Source organism: Alosa alosa, chromosome 3, assembly GCF_017589495.1.
Source record: "Alosa alosa isolate M-15738 ecotype Scorff River chromosome 3, AALO_Geno_1.1, whole genome shotgun sequence".
In the NCBI taxonomy this organism is placed as follows: Eukaryota; Metazoa; Chordata; class Actinopteri; order Clupeiformes; family Clupeidae; genus Alosa; species Alosa alosa.
The window spans coordinates 37,786,757-37,805,572 of record NC_063191.1 but is presented as its reverse complement, the minus strand read 5'-3'; the positions used below and the strand labels follow the sequence as shown (position 1 = coordinate 37,805,572).

Here is an 18,816-nt window from a genome sequence, read left to right as displayed (position 1 = left end):
ACCACCTTTAATCCACCACCTTTAATCCGCCCACCACGCACCTTAATCCACCACGCACCTTAATCCGGCCCACCACGCACCTTAATCCGCCCACCACGCACCTTAATCCACCACGCACCTTAATCCGGCCCACCACGCACCTTAATCCACCACGCACCTTAATCCACCACGCACCTTAATCCGGCCCACCACGCACTTTTTAATCCGCCCACCGCCCGCCACGCGACCTTTAATCCGCCCACCTTAATCCACCACGCACCTTAATCCGGCCCACCACGCACCTTAATCCACCACGCACCTTAATCCACCACACACCTTAATCCGGCCCGCCACGCACCTTAATCCACCACGCACCTTAATCCGGCCCGCCACGCACCTTAATCCACTACGCACCTTAAATCCACCACGCACCTTAATCCGGCCCACCACGCACCTTAATCCACCACACACCTTAATCCGGCCCACCACGCACCTTAATCCACCACGCACCTTAATCCACCACGCACCTTAATCCACCACGCACCTTAATCCGCCCACCGCCCGCCACGCACCTTAATCCACTACGCACCTTAATCCACCACGCACCTTAATCCACCACGCACCTTAATCCGCCACGCACCTTAATCCGGCCCACCACGCACCTTAATCCACCACGCACCTTTAATCCACCACGCACCTTTAATCCGCCCGCCACGCACCTTAATCTGGCCCACCACGCACCTTAATCCGGCCCACCACGCACCTTAATCCAGCCCGGCACGCACCTTAATCCGGCCCACCGGCCCACCACGCACCTTAATCAGGCCCACCGGCCCACCACGCACCTTAATCCGGCCCACACCTTAATCCGGCCCGCCACGCACCTTAATCCACCACGCACCTTAATCCGGCCCACCACGCACCTTAATCTGGCCCACCACGCACCTTAATCCGCCACGCACCTTAATCCACCACGCACCTTAATCCGGCCCGCCACGCACCTTAATCCGGCCCGCCACGCACCTTAATCCACCACGCACCTTAATCCACCACGCACCTTAATCCGGCCCGCCACGCACCTTAATCCACCACGCACCTTAATCCACCACACACCTTAATCCGGCCCACCACGCACCTTAATCCACCACACACCTTAATCCGGCCCACCACGCACCTTAATCCACCACGCACCTTAATCCGGCCCACCACGCACCTTAATCCACCACGCACCTTAATCCACCACGCACCTTAATCCGGCCCACCGGCCCGCCACGCACCTTAATCCGGCCCACCGGCCCACCACGCACCTTAATCCGGCCTGCCGAGCATTTCATTAGGTTATCATGCTGGTCACTATTTTTTTCCTGCAATAGACTACGTTGTGGTTAGCTTTACTGCAAACTATGCTTCACTCTTTTTAGAGAACATATACAATGTCAATGTCAAAACAGCATGTTAGAGATGATACTTTGACGTTATGCTTCTCCATTTATTTGGGAACGCGTCTGAGCGCGCACGAGAGGGAGGGAGAGAGCGGCAGGTTCCAGCTGGCTTGCCATTGTTGATAACTGATATCTCCTTTTTAATATAAGAAACTTTTAAAAGGAAATCATGAAGGCAACAGTAGTTCCCACTACTGACCATTTATAAACTGTAAGAGGGCACAGGCATAGGCACAGTACCATAGGCTGTATTTGAGAAGAGCAAGCTCTTAAAGTGACAGTGCATCATTTATAAATGAGTGAAACAGCATCAAATTAAAGAAATTCATATTTATATCCATATATTAATATTCATATTGAAACTAAATTACTTTGTCATTATTATCATTTAAATGAGGGGCTTGCCGGCCAATTTTCAAAACCAAATGTGGCCCTTGAGCCAAAACGTTTGCCAACCCCTGCTTTAAACACTAGAAACAATACACTACACAGTACAGACAGACAGTATTTGAACACTACAACCTACACACTACACAGTACAGACAGACAGTCTTTAAGCACTACAAGCAACACACTACACAGTACAGACGCATTCTAGAGATTACTCAGGGTCAGGGTGTTAAAGCAGAAGTGTGAGTGTGTGTTGCACTTCCCAAGGTTCCACACTACCTCATCACTCACTGTGCACACACACACACACACACACACACACACACACTTACAATTCTCCTAGTGGTGCCAGTGTTGCAACTCTTGCATTTTTCTAAACAAGATAGTACTACTGCAGAGTACTACTGACTGACGGCTTCGGTTAACGAGGCTAACGTGAGGTTGGATAATGAGGCTTAACAAAGTGGACTAATCAGTTTAGTTAACGAGGTTACGTACCATATCTGCGCCAACACAGCAGGTGGCAGCCCCGACTGGAGGAAGAAGTTCCTACCCTGGTCACCTATAAGAGACAAACAGACACGAATTAGTAGGACACACACACACAAACATCCTCTCTCACTCACTCACACACACACACACACACACACACACACACACACACACTACCAGCAGTGTAAATGTAAGTTTACATTTAATGTTTTAAATTCACATCTTCTACTTCTCCATAACATCTGTAACTTCAGTGTTATAACAAGTTGGCTATCATTACTTAGTGTGTATACAGTGATTTTCTCCACCCTACGTAAAAATGTACAAGAGCAACCTAAAGACGGCCGACAGACAGATATTATTGTTTTCAAATCTTGGTGTCTCACAGTCTTCCAAGGCCCTCTTCATTTTGATGAGCAACATCAAAGCAAGATCCTGAAAGGACTTTGCCGGTTCCTGATACTGTAGGTCACTGGTTCTGTAGCCTAACTCACTGTGGTTCTGAATAGTTTGTTGAAGTTTTACAGCTGACTGTTCTGCATAGCTCCAAGAAAGAACTGTTTACATGGTAGATATAATGAATGTGTGTTCTTCAAATACCAGTGTTGTCCTGAGGCATTCTGCTTAGTAGAAGCCTGACAGTCTCCCCTGTCCCCAAATAACCCGACAACTCCAATCTTCTCATGCAGTAATAGTCCCGTCAGACACTAGGATGTAGACTTCAGCAATAGTACACAGTCACACTAGAATGTAAACTCATACATTAGTCCCCAGTCAGACAAGGATGTAGACTTCTGCACTAGTACACAGTCACACACTAGGATGTAGACTGGTGCACTAGTCTCAACTCAGACAGTAGGATGTAGACTTGAGCACTAGTCCCAATACTGTGTGTGTGTGTGTGTGTGTGTGTGTGTGTGTGTGTGTGTGTGTGTGAGAGAGAGAAAGAGAGAGAGAAAGAGAGAGAGAAAGCTCTGCTTTTAGACTAAATCTCAACCAAATTATCCAAACATCTAAAGAATAATATTTGGAACATTGGCATAATGAAACAAAAAAACAAAACAAACTAGAATGTTATCGGTCCATAAAATCTAAATATGAATTAGAAGAATATCTCTCTACTGTCAGAGATATAAAGCAGAGACAGATCTTGACCAAATACAGACTCAGTGACCACAGCCTAGCCTTAGAAAAAGGCAGACTAAGAAAGTCATGGTTGCCAAGAGAGCAAAGAGTCTGTGGTCACTGTACGACAGGTGAGGTTGAGGCGGAGGTGCACTTTCTTCTTCGATGTAAGAAATATGATCATATTAGAGATACCTACTTCGATAAATTTACCAACCTAATCCCGGAGTTCCGAAACCTGGGAGAACAGGAAGTACTGCCTGTCTTACTTGGACAGCAAGGACAGACAGCAGCTCTTGCTGCTAAATATGTCACTGAATGCCATAGAGCAAGGGACACCACCACTATACACATGTACACCTATCCTCACCATTGTCAGCACCACACAAAGAAAACACTATACTCAAGCACATGAGACACACACACAAACACACACGCACGCACACACACCAGTTTATATGTATAAATGTCTTATCTATTGTATGTTCTGTATTGTATTGTCTGATGTCCTGCTTTGACAATGCAAAGAAATATTTGTCATGCAAATAAAGCTACCTTGAACTGAATTGAATTGAATTGAATTGAATTGAGAGAAAGAGAGGTAGAGGTAGAGAGAGTGTGTGTGAGAGAGAGAGAGAGAGAGAGAGAGAGAGAGAGAGAGAGAGAGAGAGAGAGAGAGAGAGAGAGAGACATCTCACCGGTAATGTGGCCGGACGGGGTGGGAGACAGACTGAGAAACTGCTGGTCATGTTTGGTTCGTTCGTCTGCAGAGATCACCCAGACGTCCATCCCCCCTGTTACACACACACACACACAGAAGAGAAAAACTGCATCAGAGATATGTAGGAGTTTTAGGATCCTTAAATCATCCACTGTGTGTGTGTGTGTGTGTGTTTGTGTGTGTGTGTGTGTGTGTGTGTGGTAAGGTTTACCTCCAAAGGGATACTGCGCCATGCTTCAGGCATTCAGTGTTAGAGGAACAGACCTAAAGAGAAAATACAGGGAATGATTCCACATCTCCCTCTCTCTCTCTCTCTCTCCCTCTCTCTCCTTCCTTCTCTCTCTCTCTCTCTCCATCCCTCCTCATATCCTCTATCTCCTCCCCCAAAAACAGCCTTCCAAATGAACTGTCAAACTCTCAGCTCTGAGTTATAGTTCTCTCTGTGCTGTGCATCTAGACGGCTTCTCTCTCTCCAACTTCCTCTCGTCAAGACTCAGCGCCATCATTCTCCGTTTCACACCCTTAGGAGCCTCATACTGGCCTCTCAGTGTCCTCCACATCATTAACGTAAACGCTATCAACACACAGATGACTATGTGTATGTGCACAAGAAAGGAGAGCGAGAGACTAACATTGTGTGTGAGAGAGGGAGAGAAAGAGAGTAAGTGAGAAAGAGTGAATGAGAAAGAGAGAGAGAGGCTCTATCTCTTCCTGTATCTTCCACTCTCTGCTTTTCAGTTTAGTTACTGACATGGACAGAGCATGAGCCTGGGAGGGTCACTCACACACACACACACACACACACAGTACAAAGATGGATAAAAAAAAACAACAAGAGGAGAATACTCCACACTGTCCAATCACAGTCCTGCTTCTTCTCCCACTCCTCCACAGTGGCTACGTTCAGGAGAAGGGGGAGAGACTGCATGTGACCAACCACACATGTCAGGGATGGAGTTCACCTCATTTGGCTTGATGGCATCACTACTCCCTTAACTCAGTCATTTCCGCCAGCAGGATGAAGTTTTGGTGAACGCTGTGTGTATAAATGGAGGCCCCCCTCCCCGTCTCTTTTCCCCGGGGTTTTTCAGAGCACGGGCTGTGACTATGGCCAATGTCACTACAAGGACGTGTGAAATTAAGCCACGAGGGAGGGATGGAGAGAGGAGAGCAGAGGAAACGGGAGAGGCGACAAAGAAAGAGGGAGAGATAAGGAACCGCGGGCAGAGAGAGAGAGAGAGAGAGAGAGAAAGAGGGATACTATAGCAGCACTGATGCATGGCAACGATTAGGTTACAACACAGGTAGATAGAAGCGCACAGTTGTCTTCTCCCATGAAGCCGGTTTCGGCGGTTGACCAGCAGCATTAAAAATTCAGTGCCGCGAGAACAGCCTAGTTTACGCCACGCCGTGCCCGGATGTCGCCGTAAGGCTACAACCCCCGGTTTGACATTACAGCCGCGTTAGTTAGCGCATGCAGGCTACACCAAGTCCCGTTACGTCCGCGCTGTAGCTATAATTTAAGCCGGAGATTTGTTTTCTGAAGGCCACCGGGGACTGACATTTCAAAACAAGCGCTCGTTCGCTCGTTCACTAATGACAAAAGAGCCCGATTGTTGCCACATCCAAAACAAACGTGATTGAGGATAGAATTATTTGGAGGACGCGTGAGCCCCTTGCGACAGCATCGTTAATAGAACATAATCGTGGTGGGTCACCAAACCTCACCCTTTGTCGGTGCGTTGCGGATGACAAGCTAACCCAGTTTCTGCCCTTCAATGGGCCAAATCTCAGATAAGCGTTGAACGACTCTCTTTGATTACATAAAAATCATTGGCGAAAATAGGTTAGGCAACAATTAATTCCTACATCAATATTCATCAGCTTGTGCAGAGAGTATCCCTGCCTTTGAATCAGCTGTGTAGCTCTGGTCAAATCCATAATAGCTTAGGCTACAAGGTGCTCAGACTATGATCACTAGCCTACCAGGGTGACCTCCTTGATTTGCGGGCAGTATGCATCTCTCTCTGCCTCTCTTCTCTGCCTTTGGTCGCGTCACAATCCCTGCTTCTATATGAGGTTGCAGAACATAGTCATTCACTCAATGTAAAGGCATAAACAAATAAAATAAAAATGCCACCGACCCGGTCTTACCTCATGCCGAACCTCATCATTAATCACATCAGTGAGACGGCTCATTCATTGTGGTTAGCGGTGCGGGGTCGATTGCTGCGGGTTGCTTTCTTTACGGGCAAGCTGACATGCGCACTGGCTTCAGCTCGCCCCAGCCTGATTAGGATGACAGACAGGCACAGGAGCCAATGAAACACTGATGTGCTAATGCCATGACTAGCCCCTAGCATGAAACACACACACGCACACACACACACACATTTTCTGTTTTGTATCAGATTTGTTCACAGCTTGTTGGGCAGAAAACGTGTCTTGATTGCATTGGTAGGCTGCAGAATTGTTTCAACGGATCTCTAATGTTGCATTTGTTGTACAGCAAATTAAGGTATATAAAACATCAGCAGGAATAGTAAACGCAGATGTAAGAAGTCCTTGTATAAACACGACAATGCAGACTAATATTTGTGTAGACACCATATGGACCGAGGGGCGCCCTGGTGGTGAAAGGCAGACACTGCAGCCAGTCAAGTCAAAACGCAAATATATTACAATTACAGTAATGAGGCCAGGGGTGGAGGAAAAGAAACGGGAGGAGATGACTGATAAAACAGAGAACAGTTAGACGGAGAGAAAAAGAGAAGAAAATAAACAACAGACACCTGGAAAAGAAAGAGGAGGAATAAAAACACGAGAGAATAATCAGGCCAAGGTGAAGCGGCAGAGGGACCAGGTAAACGGATACGGATCCACTGATCCATCATGCTCTTGTTGTGCAGGGAGAGAGAAGAGAGGAAAGAGCAGTAGAGAGCAGTGTTAAAACAGATCACACTAGAACACTAGACCACTCTAGACCCACCAGAACAGCCTTTCATCTGTAGGCTTGTAACCGGAAGCCTGACCAGAGAGGGGGTGAACCAGACAAGCATTCACACATCTCGTCCACATCCACTCCCAGAACCAGCAGCAAAAAAAGGCCTATTCTGTTATGTTTGTTTATGGTATTTGGCAGATGTTTTTGCCCAAAGCAGTGTATGAACAGTAGGCTATATGAACACTAAAATAAAAAGTTTAAAATAAAGTTGAAAGGCCTACATTTAGCATAATAGAAGTAGTAATAACAACAACAATATTAGTAACTATAACAATGTCAAATATAAAAGATGATACAAATAATGAGTTTTCATATTAACAAAAAAACATTAACATACAAACCTTAACTCTGTAAGCAAATTAATTAGGATAATTGCAAGGTGAACAGATGAGTCTTTACGCTTTACTCTACATTACATCTAGGCCCGTGTGAAGAGGGTTTGTGTATTTTCTCCATAGCTTCTTTGGTTCACATGAATATGTGGACAAGACTTGAGGCCTTACAAGAATGGCATTTTCATGCCACAGTGCTGATTCTGGCAAAATGCTGCTGATATTTGAGCAGTCAGCAGTCAATGAACTCATTTGTGCTGTGGATGCAATGTGTTGATTGGCTGGAATTGTTTATGGCTAAGTCACTTAGTATGTTTTTTTATTTATAGCGCCACAACAGAGTTTTTTATTTGTTTGTTTGTTTGTTTGTTTGTTTGTTTTTGAGCGTACATGCAGAAAAGGAAACTAGAGGATTGCAAAGAGCACTTTGGTATATACTGTAAGTACATGTACTCTTTTGATCCCATGAGGGAAATTTGGTCTCTGCATTTAATCCAATCCATGAATTAGTGAAACACACTCAGCACACAGTGAACACACAGTGAGGTGAAGCACACACTAATCTCGGCGCAGTGAGCTGCCTGCAACAACAGCGGCGCTCGGAGAGCAGTGAGGGGTTAGGTGCCTTGCTCAAGGGCACTTCAGCCATTCCTACTGGTCGGGGTTCGAACCGGCAACCCTCCGATTACAAGTCTGAAGCACGTTTGCTTGTGTTTATTTGTGTGTGTTTACGTGCATGTGTGAGTGGGGGTGTGTGCATGTTTTTGTGTGTGTGTGTGTGTGTGTGTGTGTGTGTGCATGTGTGTGCCTGGATGTGTGTGTGTGTGTTTCTGTTTGTACGTGTGTGTGGGTGTGTTTGTGTGTGTGTGCAACATTCATAAATGCAAGTCACTGCTAAACACAACTACACACCATACAGTTGTCATGAAACTCATGCTAGTCACAGTCCAACACAGGTTGTGATGTTATAAATTTTATTTTTTTTTTAATTTTATATTTTGTATTTGTTTATATAAAGTATTAAGGACTTTTATAGTTGATTTCCCTGTCTGTTTACCTTTGTGTGTTTTATATCAGATAAAATAATGATTCTAGTCTTGCACTAGTAATACTGTATCTTTGCACTGTTCACTTTTTGCACTACCTCCATGACATCACACTCTAAGATCTCACTGCATTACTTCCACTTATGCATACTGCGTCACAGTGACAGTTCCCTATGGAATCTGAAATCTGGTGGACAGATCGTCTCACAATTGTATTTCCATCTATTTATCTATTTATCTATTTATGAGCTTTGCAGCTTACTAGTATCAATTCAAGTATTCATATTCACACAATATTCATGAAGTCCATATACTGTAAGCAGTCTCAGTTCAACATGGCTGGGCACATCACCCATTGTTAATGAGGTCTTGGCTAGTCCCACTTTAGCATGGCTCCTGCACTCATTCAATGTCCATGGGGTTGATACTAGTCCCACTTCAACATAACAGTGTGCAATTCAATGTCCATGGGGTTGATACTAGTCCCACTTCAACATAACAGTGTGCAGTTCAATGTCCATGGGGTTGATACTAGTCCCACTTCAACATAACAGTGTGCAATTCAATGTCCATGGGGTTGATACTTGTCCCACTTCAACATAACAGTGCTCCATCCATTGTCTGTTGGCTTGATGCTTCCCAGCTAAAAATGGCTGTGCACTCTACCCACTGTTGATGAAGTTGGGCAGGACTGCACCTGAACTAGAGTCAGGTAAGTGGAGGTGGTGTGAGCGGCGCGGTTGAGAGCGATGGTGCACTTGTATCCCTCTGAGGTTTGAGCCAGAGTCCCGGGGAAGCCGTGCTTGCTGTCCAGATATTTTTCCCACCAACTGAACACAAGCACACCAGTTAAAACAGTGTCTTCATCAGCAGGGTGGAGAAATGACAACAGAACAGGTTTTATGAACAGTGAATCAGTTGAAGGTGTACGTATACAATAGTCAACAGTGTGAGGTAAAAAAGTTTGACGTAATGTCAAAAACGCCTTTGCTCCTGCCTGATGCTTAGCATCCTGCCTGGTGTCTTAAAGGTAGGGTATGTGATGCTGGATGATGCCTGGTGTCTTAAAGGTAGGGTATATGATGCTGGATGATGCCTGGTGTCTTAAAGGTAGGGTACGTGATGTTGGATGCTGTCGTGTTGGTTTATGTTTATGTTTTTCTCTCTCTCTTCAGTTCATGGAGCCAGGGCTGGTTTTTTTTTACAGTGTACTATTTATGTTACAGTGTTACAGTGTACTATTTATGTTACAGTGTACTATTTATATGGTGTCTGGTGTCTGTGGTGTCTGGTGTGTCTGTGGTGCCTGGTGTGTCTGTGGAGCCTGGTGTCTGTGGTGCCTGGTGTGTCTGTGGTGTCTGGTGTGTCTGTGGTGCCTGGTGTGTCTGTGATGTCTGTTGTGTCTGTGATGTCTGTTGTGTCTGGTGTCTGTGGTGCCTGGTGTGTCTGTGGTGCCTGGTGTCTGTGGTGCCTGGTGTGTCTGTTGTGCCTGGTGTGTCTGTCGTGTCTGGTGTCTGTGGTGCCTGGTGTGTCTGTGCTCACCTGCACACAAACAGCATCCTGCCCGGTGTGTCTGTAGTGTAGCCTGCCCACATGGAGTCAGAGTGGGGGCCTCCAGGGATCCACAGGTAACCTTTACTCTCACAGGGGTCCAGCAGCAACTACACCGGAACACACACACGCACGCACACACACACACACACACACACAAAGGCTCTTTTATAATACCACTTTGTAATTCTGCCACATGTGCTGTTGTATTACATACAGTACAAGTCAGTGGTGCTGTGTAGCTAATTGAAGCATCTGAGCATGTTTTTGACAGACCATAGTTGCATACCTTCTATGTTAACATCAGAGAAAGTGAAACACTCTGCGTTACCATTCTATGTCATCTTTAAAGGCACAGTCCTTGATCCTGTTGAGCGTACCTCATATTTGGTGGCTCTCATTGTCTTGCCATCGTAGCCAAAGAGGCAGGAGTCCCGCCCAGCCACCGTGTAGAGCCAGCCAGAGTGCCAGTCTCCGCCGGGGCCTGTAGCCCGACACACCCGCTTGCCAGAGGGGCTTTTAACAGTGCCTGCATGAGCAGAATCCCTTATCTCATTAACACACAATAAACTTAACTAAACTTCATGAAAACAGAGGTACCTGAAGTATATTGGAACTTCTCATAAACACAGACAACCATATACAATACACACACAGATGCCTATAGTAATGTACTTACAGTATAGAAAGATGAGAGATAGATAAATAGACAGATAGCTAGATAGACAGACTTTGCAAGATGAATTTGCATAACTAAATTCATCTTGTAGGCCTAGTATCAATTTTGGACCTCAGGATTCTTTATCTGCCAGCGTGACAAATAGAACAGCCTAAAAATGTGTCTTAGACATTTAACTCATGCATATTCAACACTGAACCAACAGACATGCATGTTAGACATAGAACCCACAGACATGCATGGAAGACACTGAACCCACCATTAGGTATGTGTGTGACCTCGGCCCAGTGCAGGCTGAACCCACCATTAGGTATGTGTGTGACCTCGGCCCAGTGCAGGCTGGGTATGTGTGTGACCTCGGCCCAGTGCAGGCTGAACCCACCATTAGGTATGTGTGTGACCTCGGCCCAGTGCAGGCTGAACCCACCATTAGGTATGTGTGTGACCTCGGCCCAGTGCAGGCTGGGTATGTGTGTGACCTCGGCCCAGTGCAGGCTGGGTATGTGTATGACCTCGGCCCAGTGCAGGCTGGGTATGTGTGTGACCTCGGCCCAGTGCAGGCTGAACCCACCATTAGGTATGTGTGTGACCTCGGCCCAGTGCAGGCTGAACCCACCATTAGGTATGTGTGTGACCTCGGCCCAGTGCAGGCTGGGTATGTGTGTGACCTCGGCCCAGTGCAGGCTGGGCGACCTGCACTCCTGCTTCCGGTTCTTGAGCCATGGCCCCACACAGGTGCACACGGGCGCGTGGTTAAAGGTGGCGCAGACGCCGTTGGCTCCGCAGGGCGAGCTGCTACAGCCGTCCACACACCTGTAGGGATTTAGACACACACACACACACACACACACACACACACACACATTAATTAACCAAACCGTGACGTCAAAACAGAGGTACACACTGAACCGTGGTTTTTGACCCCTACACACCTGCCGGCGTGGCACACCTCGCTGTCCTCACACATGCTGCTGCTGGAGCAGCGGGGTCCCGCGCACGGGCCAGACGGGCTGAAGGGCCTGCAGGGGGCACCGCTGCACCGGTAGACCTCAGAGCGCTCTCCACTTGGCAGCAGGGCGGCGCTGTGGTCACATGACGCCTCACATACCGTGGTGCCGTTCTCCGTTCTGCACTGGGTGGCACCGTTTCTGGGTTCCGTGTAGCACACGGGCAAGGCACTCCACCGTCCGTTAGAACACTGCGCTGTCTCTGGGAACGCCTTGAAGCTTCCGGAACATTTGAGCTGGACGCGCTGCTGGTCAGCGCTGTGGTGTGGCCTCTGGCAGTGGCTATTGACCAGGTGATCAGCGCTGAGAGGACCACACCCAGTGCCCACGGAGAGATTCTGAGTATTTACAAAAGTAGGGTCTATGGGTTTACCATACACAAATATGAAATATTTCTCCCAGGCTGAAACCCCCTCTGACCTAAGGGTGCTCACGGACATGACAAAGTCGTCCAGTTTTTCTGTGTAGGTGGCCGAGCAGGCGATTGGATCGTGCGGTTGAACTGACGGATCTTTTGGATGCAAGAGCAGCTCTTGTAGAGCCTCCAGAAGGCTTGAGTCCTCTTCCCCTTTATTCCCTCTTAACATGTTGTCGAACTGGAACAGGAGATACGTAAATGCCCCTTCTGTCTTTAGAACGTCCCCAACATTTGAGACAAATCTATCAGTAGAAATCTGTTGTCCTTTCAACAAAGCAGCCTGATGACTTAGAAAGGACAGTTTATCCATCACATCCTGGTAGCGTAGTTTCACCCAGTGTAATCTCTCTCGTGCCTCTGCGTGCCTTGCTTGTTCCTGAACTCGGAAGTAAACCGCAGTTTTGTCTGGAACAGGGTTGACATTAACGGAGCTGATCTTTTCCTTCAAGGCTCTCGAGTTCCTGATTTCGTTCCAGATGTCATTCTCACAACTGCGACCATAGAACCCGGTCTCACATAGACAGAATCCTACGGAGGAGTTCTGAGCTTGCCTACAGGTTCCATGCCGACACTTTAGCATTGAGCAGCTGGGGTGGTCAAGACTTCCCATGCTCTTCAAAACAACAGTGTTGATGTATGTTCCTGTTGTTATGAACATAAAGTTTGTATAGCAGTTCACAGTGACGGTGTCGCCGACGGTCGTGTAGTCTAAAGACTCGGGGGTGGCGTGAGCAAAAGCCATCTGCTTCACCAGGCTGCTGGGGAAAACCTCTGACATGTTCTCCTGCACCAAAGGGCAAACATGTTTGTTCTTCTCCATTTTCTGATGCGTTTCTACACGGCGAGCTGCGTCGACCTCCGCCTCACTGCTGCGAGGGACGAGGTAGACCGCCCGGCCCTGAGAGTGCATTGTGATGGAGTATCCGTACGTGAACCCATAATCCAAGCTGGAGTCCAGGACGATGACAGTCCAGGTAAACCAGCTGAACTTGGCGTCCAGGTGGGCCTTGATGTCTGTGGCCATCGACCTGATCTCTGAGAACGGACCAGTCATGATCTCCTCCACGTCCTTCCTGACCCATGCCGCGTACCCGTCCGTGCAGTCGAGAAGTCTCCTCTGGAGGAACTTCGAGAGCGAGAGCAGACGCTCGGCGGCCGGTAGAGCCCTCTGCAGGTCGGCGCGTTCACTCTTGAGCTTGTCGTAGATCGTGCTGACGAAGGAACCTCGGATCATCAGAGCCGTGACGTAGGACGAGAACCTCGTCAGCACACGCACATCCCCCTCAGACTGCTCCCAGATCAGCTGCAGCAGACTCTGCCCTCTCAGCGGGCTGCTCTCGGTGACGCGCCTGTGGAAGCTCATGACGCCGTCCTCCGTCCCCCTGCTCTCGCAGTGGCCAGTGAATCTCTCCGCCGCCCTGGTCCTCTCCTCGGGGGTGTCGGCCGCGGCGAGGCTGGCCACGAGCTGCTCCAGCTGGGCCCAGCCGTTCAGCAGGACGCCTTCCTCCTCGCTCGGCCAGAGAGGCATGCTGGGAAGTGGCCGGACCTGGGCGGAGAGGGAGTCCAGCTCCCTGCTGACCTGCCTGAATCGCCTCTTCATGTACGTCACGTGAGGGCTGGTCTTCGGCACGAAGCCAAGTGTGAAGCGCACAAGCGAGCCAAACGCTTCCATGAAGGGAACGAGCTTGGCGACACCATCGAAGGCTTCTAGGCCATCTTTTAGCATACTTCGGTTGTGGGAGTGAGTGAGCGTGTTCGCGATGTTGACCAGATCGGTCAGACTCCCGTGAGCGGCTGAGAAACTCGAGGTGGTCTTGTCCATTAGCACTGCAGCTTCTCTGTCACCAGTCTGGCCTTCTGATTGGCCAATCAGGACGCACAGCAGGACGCACAGCAATGACACACAGATCCTCAGGGTAGCCATCTTCACTCCTGTCTGAAAACACAGGAAATACACACACACACACACATTAGGGACTAATTGTGGCCCAAGCCGTAGCATAAACTGGGTTCAAGTATCTGTGGGGACCCAGGTTAAAGCCCAGCCTGCCAACATCTCTTACTTTGATTCCATGTGTCTTTCTGCACTGTCCTATCTGACACACACACACATACATACACACACACACACACACACACACACACACACACACACACACACACACACATACATACACACACACACACACACACACATACACACATTAATGGTAGCTCAGGCAGTCACGTTGCATACCATGCATGGGCTCAAGGGTTCAAGTTTGAGTATGATTCCGGCCTGCAGGCTTACTGCCAACTGCCAAATCTCTGTCTTTTTTATATAATGTCTCTCCATAGTGTCCAATCTACACAACATCTGAAAGGCCTCTACATTCATGGACTAGACAGTGCTACTCAGAGGCTAGTGTTGGAGAGCTTAGAATTTCAATAAATTACAGTTTTCCTCTTGGGTCTCCTCTTCCTGACACATGCATGTGCACTGGTTTACTCATCAGCATACCAAACTAACAGACAGCTTGACATACAGAACCTCCTGGTCCTCACAGACGGTCAGGCCCATTATGCCCCCCATAATTATATCATTAACCACTCATGTTCTGTGTACATCATTTAAAATGGGAAATAACCTTAAGAAGAGTTATTCCTTAAATGACTACCCTGCTCAAAAAAACAGCTAGAAACCAGCTTATGCTGGTAGCTGGTTTTAGCTGGTTTTAGCTGGTCTTTGATGGTTTTCTTACATCTCTTGCTGGTCTTTGCTGGTGTAGCTGGTTGGACCACCAGCTGGATATGCAGGCATGACCATCTGAGGAAGCTGGTCATGCTGGTTTGACCAGCCTGTCGTGTGAGATACAGCTGGTGCAAGATGGTCATGCTGGTGACCAGCCTGCCAAGCTTGACATTGTTGGTGTAAGATGGTCATGCTGGTTTGACTAACATAAGCTGGCACGCCAGTTAAACCAGCAGTATAGACCAGCAACACCAGCTAAAATGATCAGCTTGAGGTGGTACGATGAAGCAAAACCAGCTGAATTACCATCGTTTGGGTGGGTAAACCAGCTGAAGGTATGTTTTCGCAAGAGATTTTCTGGTCTGGCTGGTCAACCATCATAGGGTGGTCAAACAAGCTGGTTAACAAGCTGGTCAACCAGCAAACGAATTCTGGTTTCAGCAGGGTAGTCATTTAAGAAAATAACTCTTCTCTTAGTCATTTGGCAAATAACTCTCTCTTACCCTGCTGAAAAACAGCTAAAACCAGCTTATGCTGGTAGCTGGTTTAGCTGGTTTTAGCTGGTCTTTGATGGTTTTCTTCCATCTCTTGCTGGTCTTTGCTGGTGTAGCTGGTTGGACCACCAGCTGGATATGCTGGTGTGACCATCTGAGGAAGCTGGTCATGCTGGTTTGACCAGCCTGTCGTGTGAGATACAGCTGGTGCAAGATGGTCATGCTGGTGACCAGCCTGCCAAGCTTGACATTGTTGGTGTAAGATGGTCATGCTGGTTTGACCAACATAAGCTGGCACGGCCAGTTAAACCAGCAGTATAGACCAGCAACACCAGCTAAAATGATCAGCTTGAGGTGGTACGACAAGCAAAACCAGCTGAATTACCATCGTTAGGTGGGTAAACCAGCTGAAGGTATGTTTTCGCAAGAGATTTCCTGGTCTAGCTGGTCAACCATCATAGGGTGGTCAAACAAGCTGGTTAACAAGCTGGTCAACCAGCAAACCACCCTGGTTTCAGCAGGGTAGTCATTTAAGAAAATAACTCTTCTCTTAGTCATTTAAGTAAATAACTCTTCTCTTACCCTGCTGAAAAAAACAGCTAAAACCAGCTTATGCTGGTAGCTGGTTTTAGCTGGTCTTTGCTGGTTTTCTTCCAGCTCTTGCTGGTCTTTGCTGGTGTAGCTGGTTGGGCCACCAGCTGGATATGCTGGTGTGACCATCTGAGGAAGCTGGTCATGCTGGTGTGACCAGCCTGTCTTGTGGGATACAGCTGGTGCAAGATGGTCATGCTGGTGACCAGCCTGTCAAGCTGGTCATACTGGTTTGCTAGAATGACCAACATAAGCTGGCATGGCCAGTTAAACCAGCACTATAGACCAGCAACACCAGCTAAAATGACCAGCTTGAGGTGGTACGACAAGCAAAACCAGCTGAATTACCATCATAAGCTGGGAAAACCAGCTGAAGGTATGTTTTCGCAAGAGATTTCCTGGTCTAGCTGGTCAACCATCATAGGGTGGTCAAACAAGCTGGTTAACAAGCTGGTCAACCAGCAAACCACCCTGGTTTCAGCAGGGTAGTCATTTAAGAAAATAACTCTTCTCTTAGTCATTTAAGAAAATAACTCTTCTCTTACCCTGCTGAAAAAAACAGCTAAAACCAGCTTATGCTGGTAGCTGGTTTTAGCTGGTCTTTGCTGGTTTTCTTCCAGCTCTTGCTGGTCTTTGCTGGTGTAGCTGGTTGGGCCACCAGCTGGATATGCTGGTGTGACCATCTGAGGAAGCTGGTCATGCTGGTGTGACCAGCCTGTCTTGTGGGATACAGCTGGTGCAAGATGGTCATGCTGGTGACCAGCCTGTCAAGCTGGTCATACTGGTTTGCTAGAATGACCAACATAAGCTGGCATGGCCAGTTAAACCAGCACTATAGACCAGCAACACCAGCTAAAATGACCAGCTTGAGGTGGTACGACAAGCAAAACCAGCTGAATTACCATCATAAGCTGGGAAAACCAGCTGAAGGTATGTTTTCACAAGTGTTTTGCTGGTCTAGCAGGTCAACCATCATAGGGTGGTCAAACAAGTTGGTTAACAAGCTGGTCAACCAGCAAACCACCTTTAGCTGGTCAGGCTGTTTTTTTCAGCAGGGAAGTTGAGCAACCCGTTTGCCAATGAGAACACCAGCAGCTATGCTTAGGAAAGCACATAATGTGCTCAACAAACACATGCTGTTAGCACAACAACAGCCTCAGTCTCTCTGAAACTGGAAACAGATGACCGAAGGATATGACGCCACAGACTGAGGACGACTCTGACAGACTAAAGTATTTGGAAGCTTTCTAGCTTCAAAAAAGAATAACAAACTACACACAGTACTTCAGCTGTGTAAGATAAGCGGTGAAATTAATTGCACACAAGCAGAATGCAAACTCTGGCAGACATCACAAGCAAACCGCATTCACTCCTTGGCATACAACACCAAAATGGCAGCTACACCACATGTTACTACAGGACCACTTATGCATCACCATTAGGTCACATACACTGCTAATCAATGAGAAACAACACAAGCCCATGTAATGGAGGCGAACTGAGCTAGCGTGCTAGTTGCACGTGTAAATCCTCACAGCCCTAACCTTAAGAACGCTTCTAACCGCTGAGTTGGAAGCCTGGGCTTTTAGCTCAGTGGTTAGAGCGTTCGACTCCCATGCCGGTGTGTGTTGAGGTGGCGGGTTTGAGGGCCGTGAGCGGCGGACGAATTACGACCTCTGTTACACCCACATATGATGAACTTCATAAATGTGTTTGTTACTCATGTTCCTCAGTAAATTGCTTAACAGTGTAACAAGAGCAATGTAATATGCAAGATGGACTAAATAAATAATTGGACTAAAGCTGTAATTTAACTGTAATGTAGAAAACCTATCGCACTGCCCTGCTGAAAAAAACAGCTAGAAACCAGCTTATGCTGGTAGCTGGTTTTAGCTGGTTTTAGCTGGTCTTAGATGGTTTTCTTCCAGCTCTTGCTGGTCTTTGCTGGTGTAGCTGGTTGGACCACCAGCTGGATATGCTGGCGTGACCATCTGAGGAAACTGGTCATGCTAGTTTGACCAGCTTGTCGTGTGGGATACAGCTGGTGCAAGATGGTCATGCTGGTGACCAGCCTGCCAAGCTTGACATTGTTGGTGTAAGATGGTCATGCTGGTTTGACCAACATAAGCTGGCACGGCCAGTTAAACCAGCAGTGTAGACCAGCTAAAATGACCAGCTTGAGGTGGTATGACAAGCAAAACCAGCTGAATTACCATCGTTAGGTGGGTAAACCAGCTGAAGGTATGTTTTTGCAAGAGATTTCCTGGTCTAGCTGGTCAACCATCATAGGGTGGTCAAACAAGCTGGTTAACAAGCTGGTCAACCAGCAAACCACCTTTAGCTGGTCAGGCTGTTTTTTTCAGCAGGGTAATAACAATCTTGTTGTATAGTAGAGACTCTTTGTAACAGCAAATATGGCTGAAGACATAACAGACTAGTTTACCCAGCATTTCCCCCAAAGCCAATCACATGAGTGTCCTACCTCAGACTGCACAGCACAACACACCACTCGACCATAGCCACAACTCAGCTGCCTTCTCGGATTCCAGGAAATATATGTGTGTTTGGGGGAGTGTGTGTGTGTGAGAGAGACTGAAGGAGGGAGGAGGAGTGTGTATTGGTGTCTGGGGATGGGGGGGTAGGTATGTGTGTCGGAGGGGAAAAAGGGGTGTGTGTGTGTGTTTTCGGGAAATTCTGTCAGTCTTGCACATGAAAATGGTAAATTCCCAGTATATTCTGAAGATAAACAGTAAGTAGCCTCTGTGCTCTTCAATTGTTTTTCTCTCAACACACACACACACACACTTCTGTCTC

At 47.6% G+C, this 18,816-nt stretch overlaps 2 protein-coding genes across 2 annotated transcripts in view; both read right to left on the bottom strand.

Moving 5' to 3' along the window:
* Positions 1-6,399, bottom strand: part of LOC125291685 (intersectin-1-like) — a 38,472-nt gene extending 32,073 nt beyond the window's left edge. Inside the window, 4 exon segments of the mRNA XM_048238506.1 lie at positions 2,310-2,373; positions 4,127-4,222; positions 4,361-4,413; positions 6,304-6,399. Of these exon segments, the coding sequence (XP_048094463.1) occupies positions 2,310-2,373; positions 4,127-4,222; positions 4,361-4,382 (182 nt within the window). The 5' untranslated portion in view covers positions 4,383-4,413; positions 6,304-6,399.
* A 2,046-nt stretch (positions 6,400-8,445) lies between these two features.
* LOC125291502 (SE-cephalotoxin-like) lies at positions 8,446-18,567 on the bottom strand. Its single transcript, XM_048238216.1, has 6 exons — positions 18,485-18,567; positions 11,694-14,122; positions 11,378-11,574; positions 10,463-10,611; positions 10,074-10,192; positions 8,446-9,361 (listed from the first exon to the last, which is right to left on the bottom strand). Exons 2-6 carry the CDS (start codon positions 14,108-14,110, stop codon positions 9,175-9,177), a joined length of 3,069 nt encoding a protein of 1,022 aa, XP_048094173.1. The 5' UTR covers positions 14,111-14,122; positions 18,485-18,567; the 3' UTR covers positions 8,446-9,174.
* Between the last annotated feature and the right edge of the window lie 249 nt (positions 18,568-18,816).

Coding starts and splice junctions, on each gene's coding strand:
- LOC125291502 (XM_048238216.1), bottom strand. CDS start 14,110: ATGGCTACCCTGAGGATCTGTGTGTCATTGCTGTGCGTCCTGCTGTGC. Junction 10,612..11,377: donor GGTCACACACATACCTAATG/GTGGGTTCAGCC, acceptor CTGCTCATGCAG/GCACTGTTAAAAGCCCCTCT. Junction 10,193..10,462: donor TGAGAGCCACCAAATATGAG/GTACGCTCAACA, acceptor GTTCCGGTGTAG/TTGCTGCTGGACCCCTGTGA.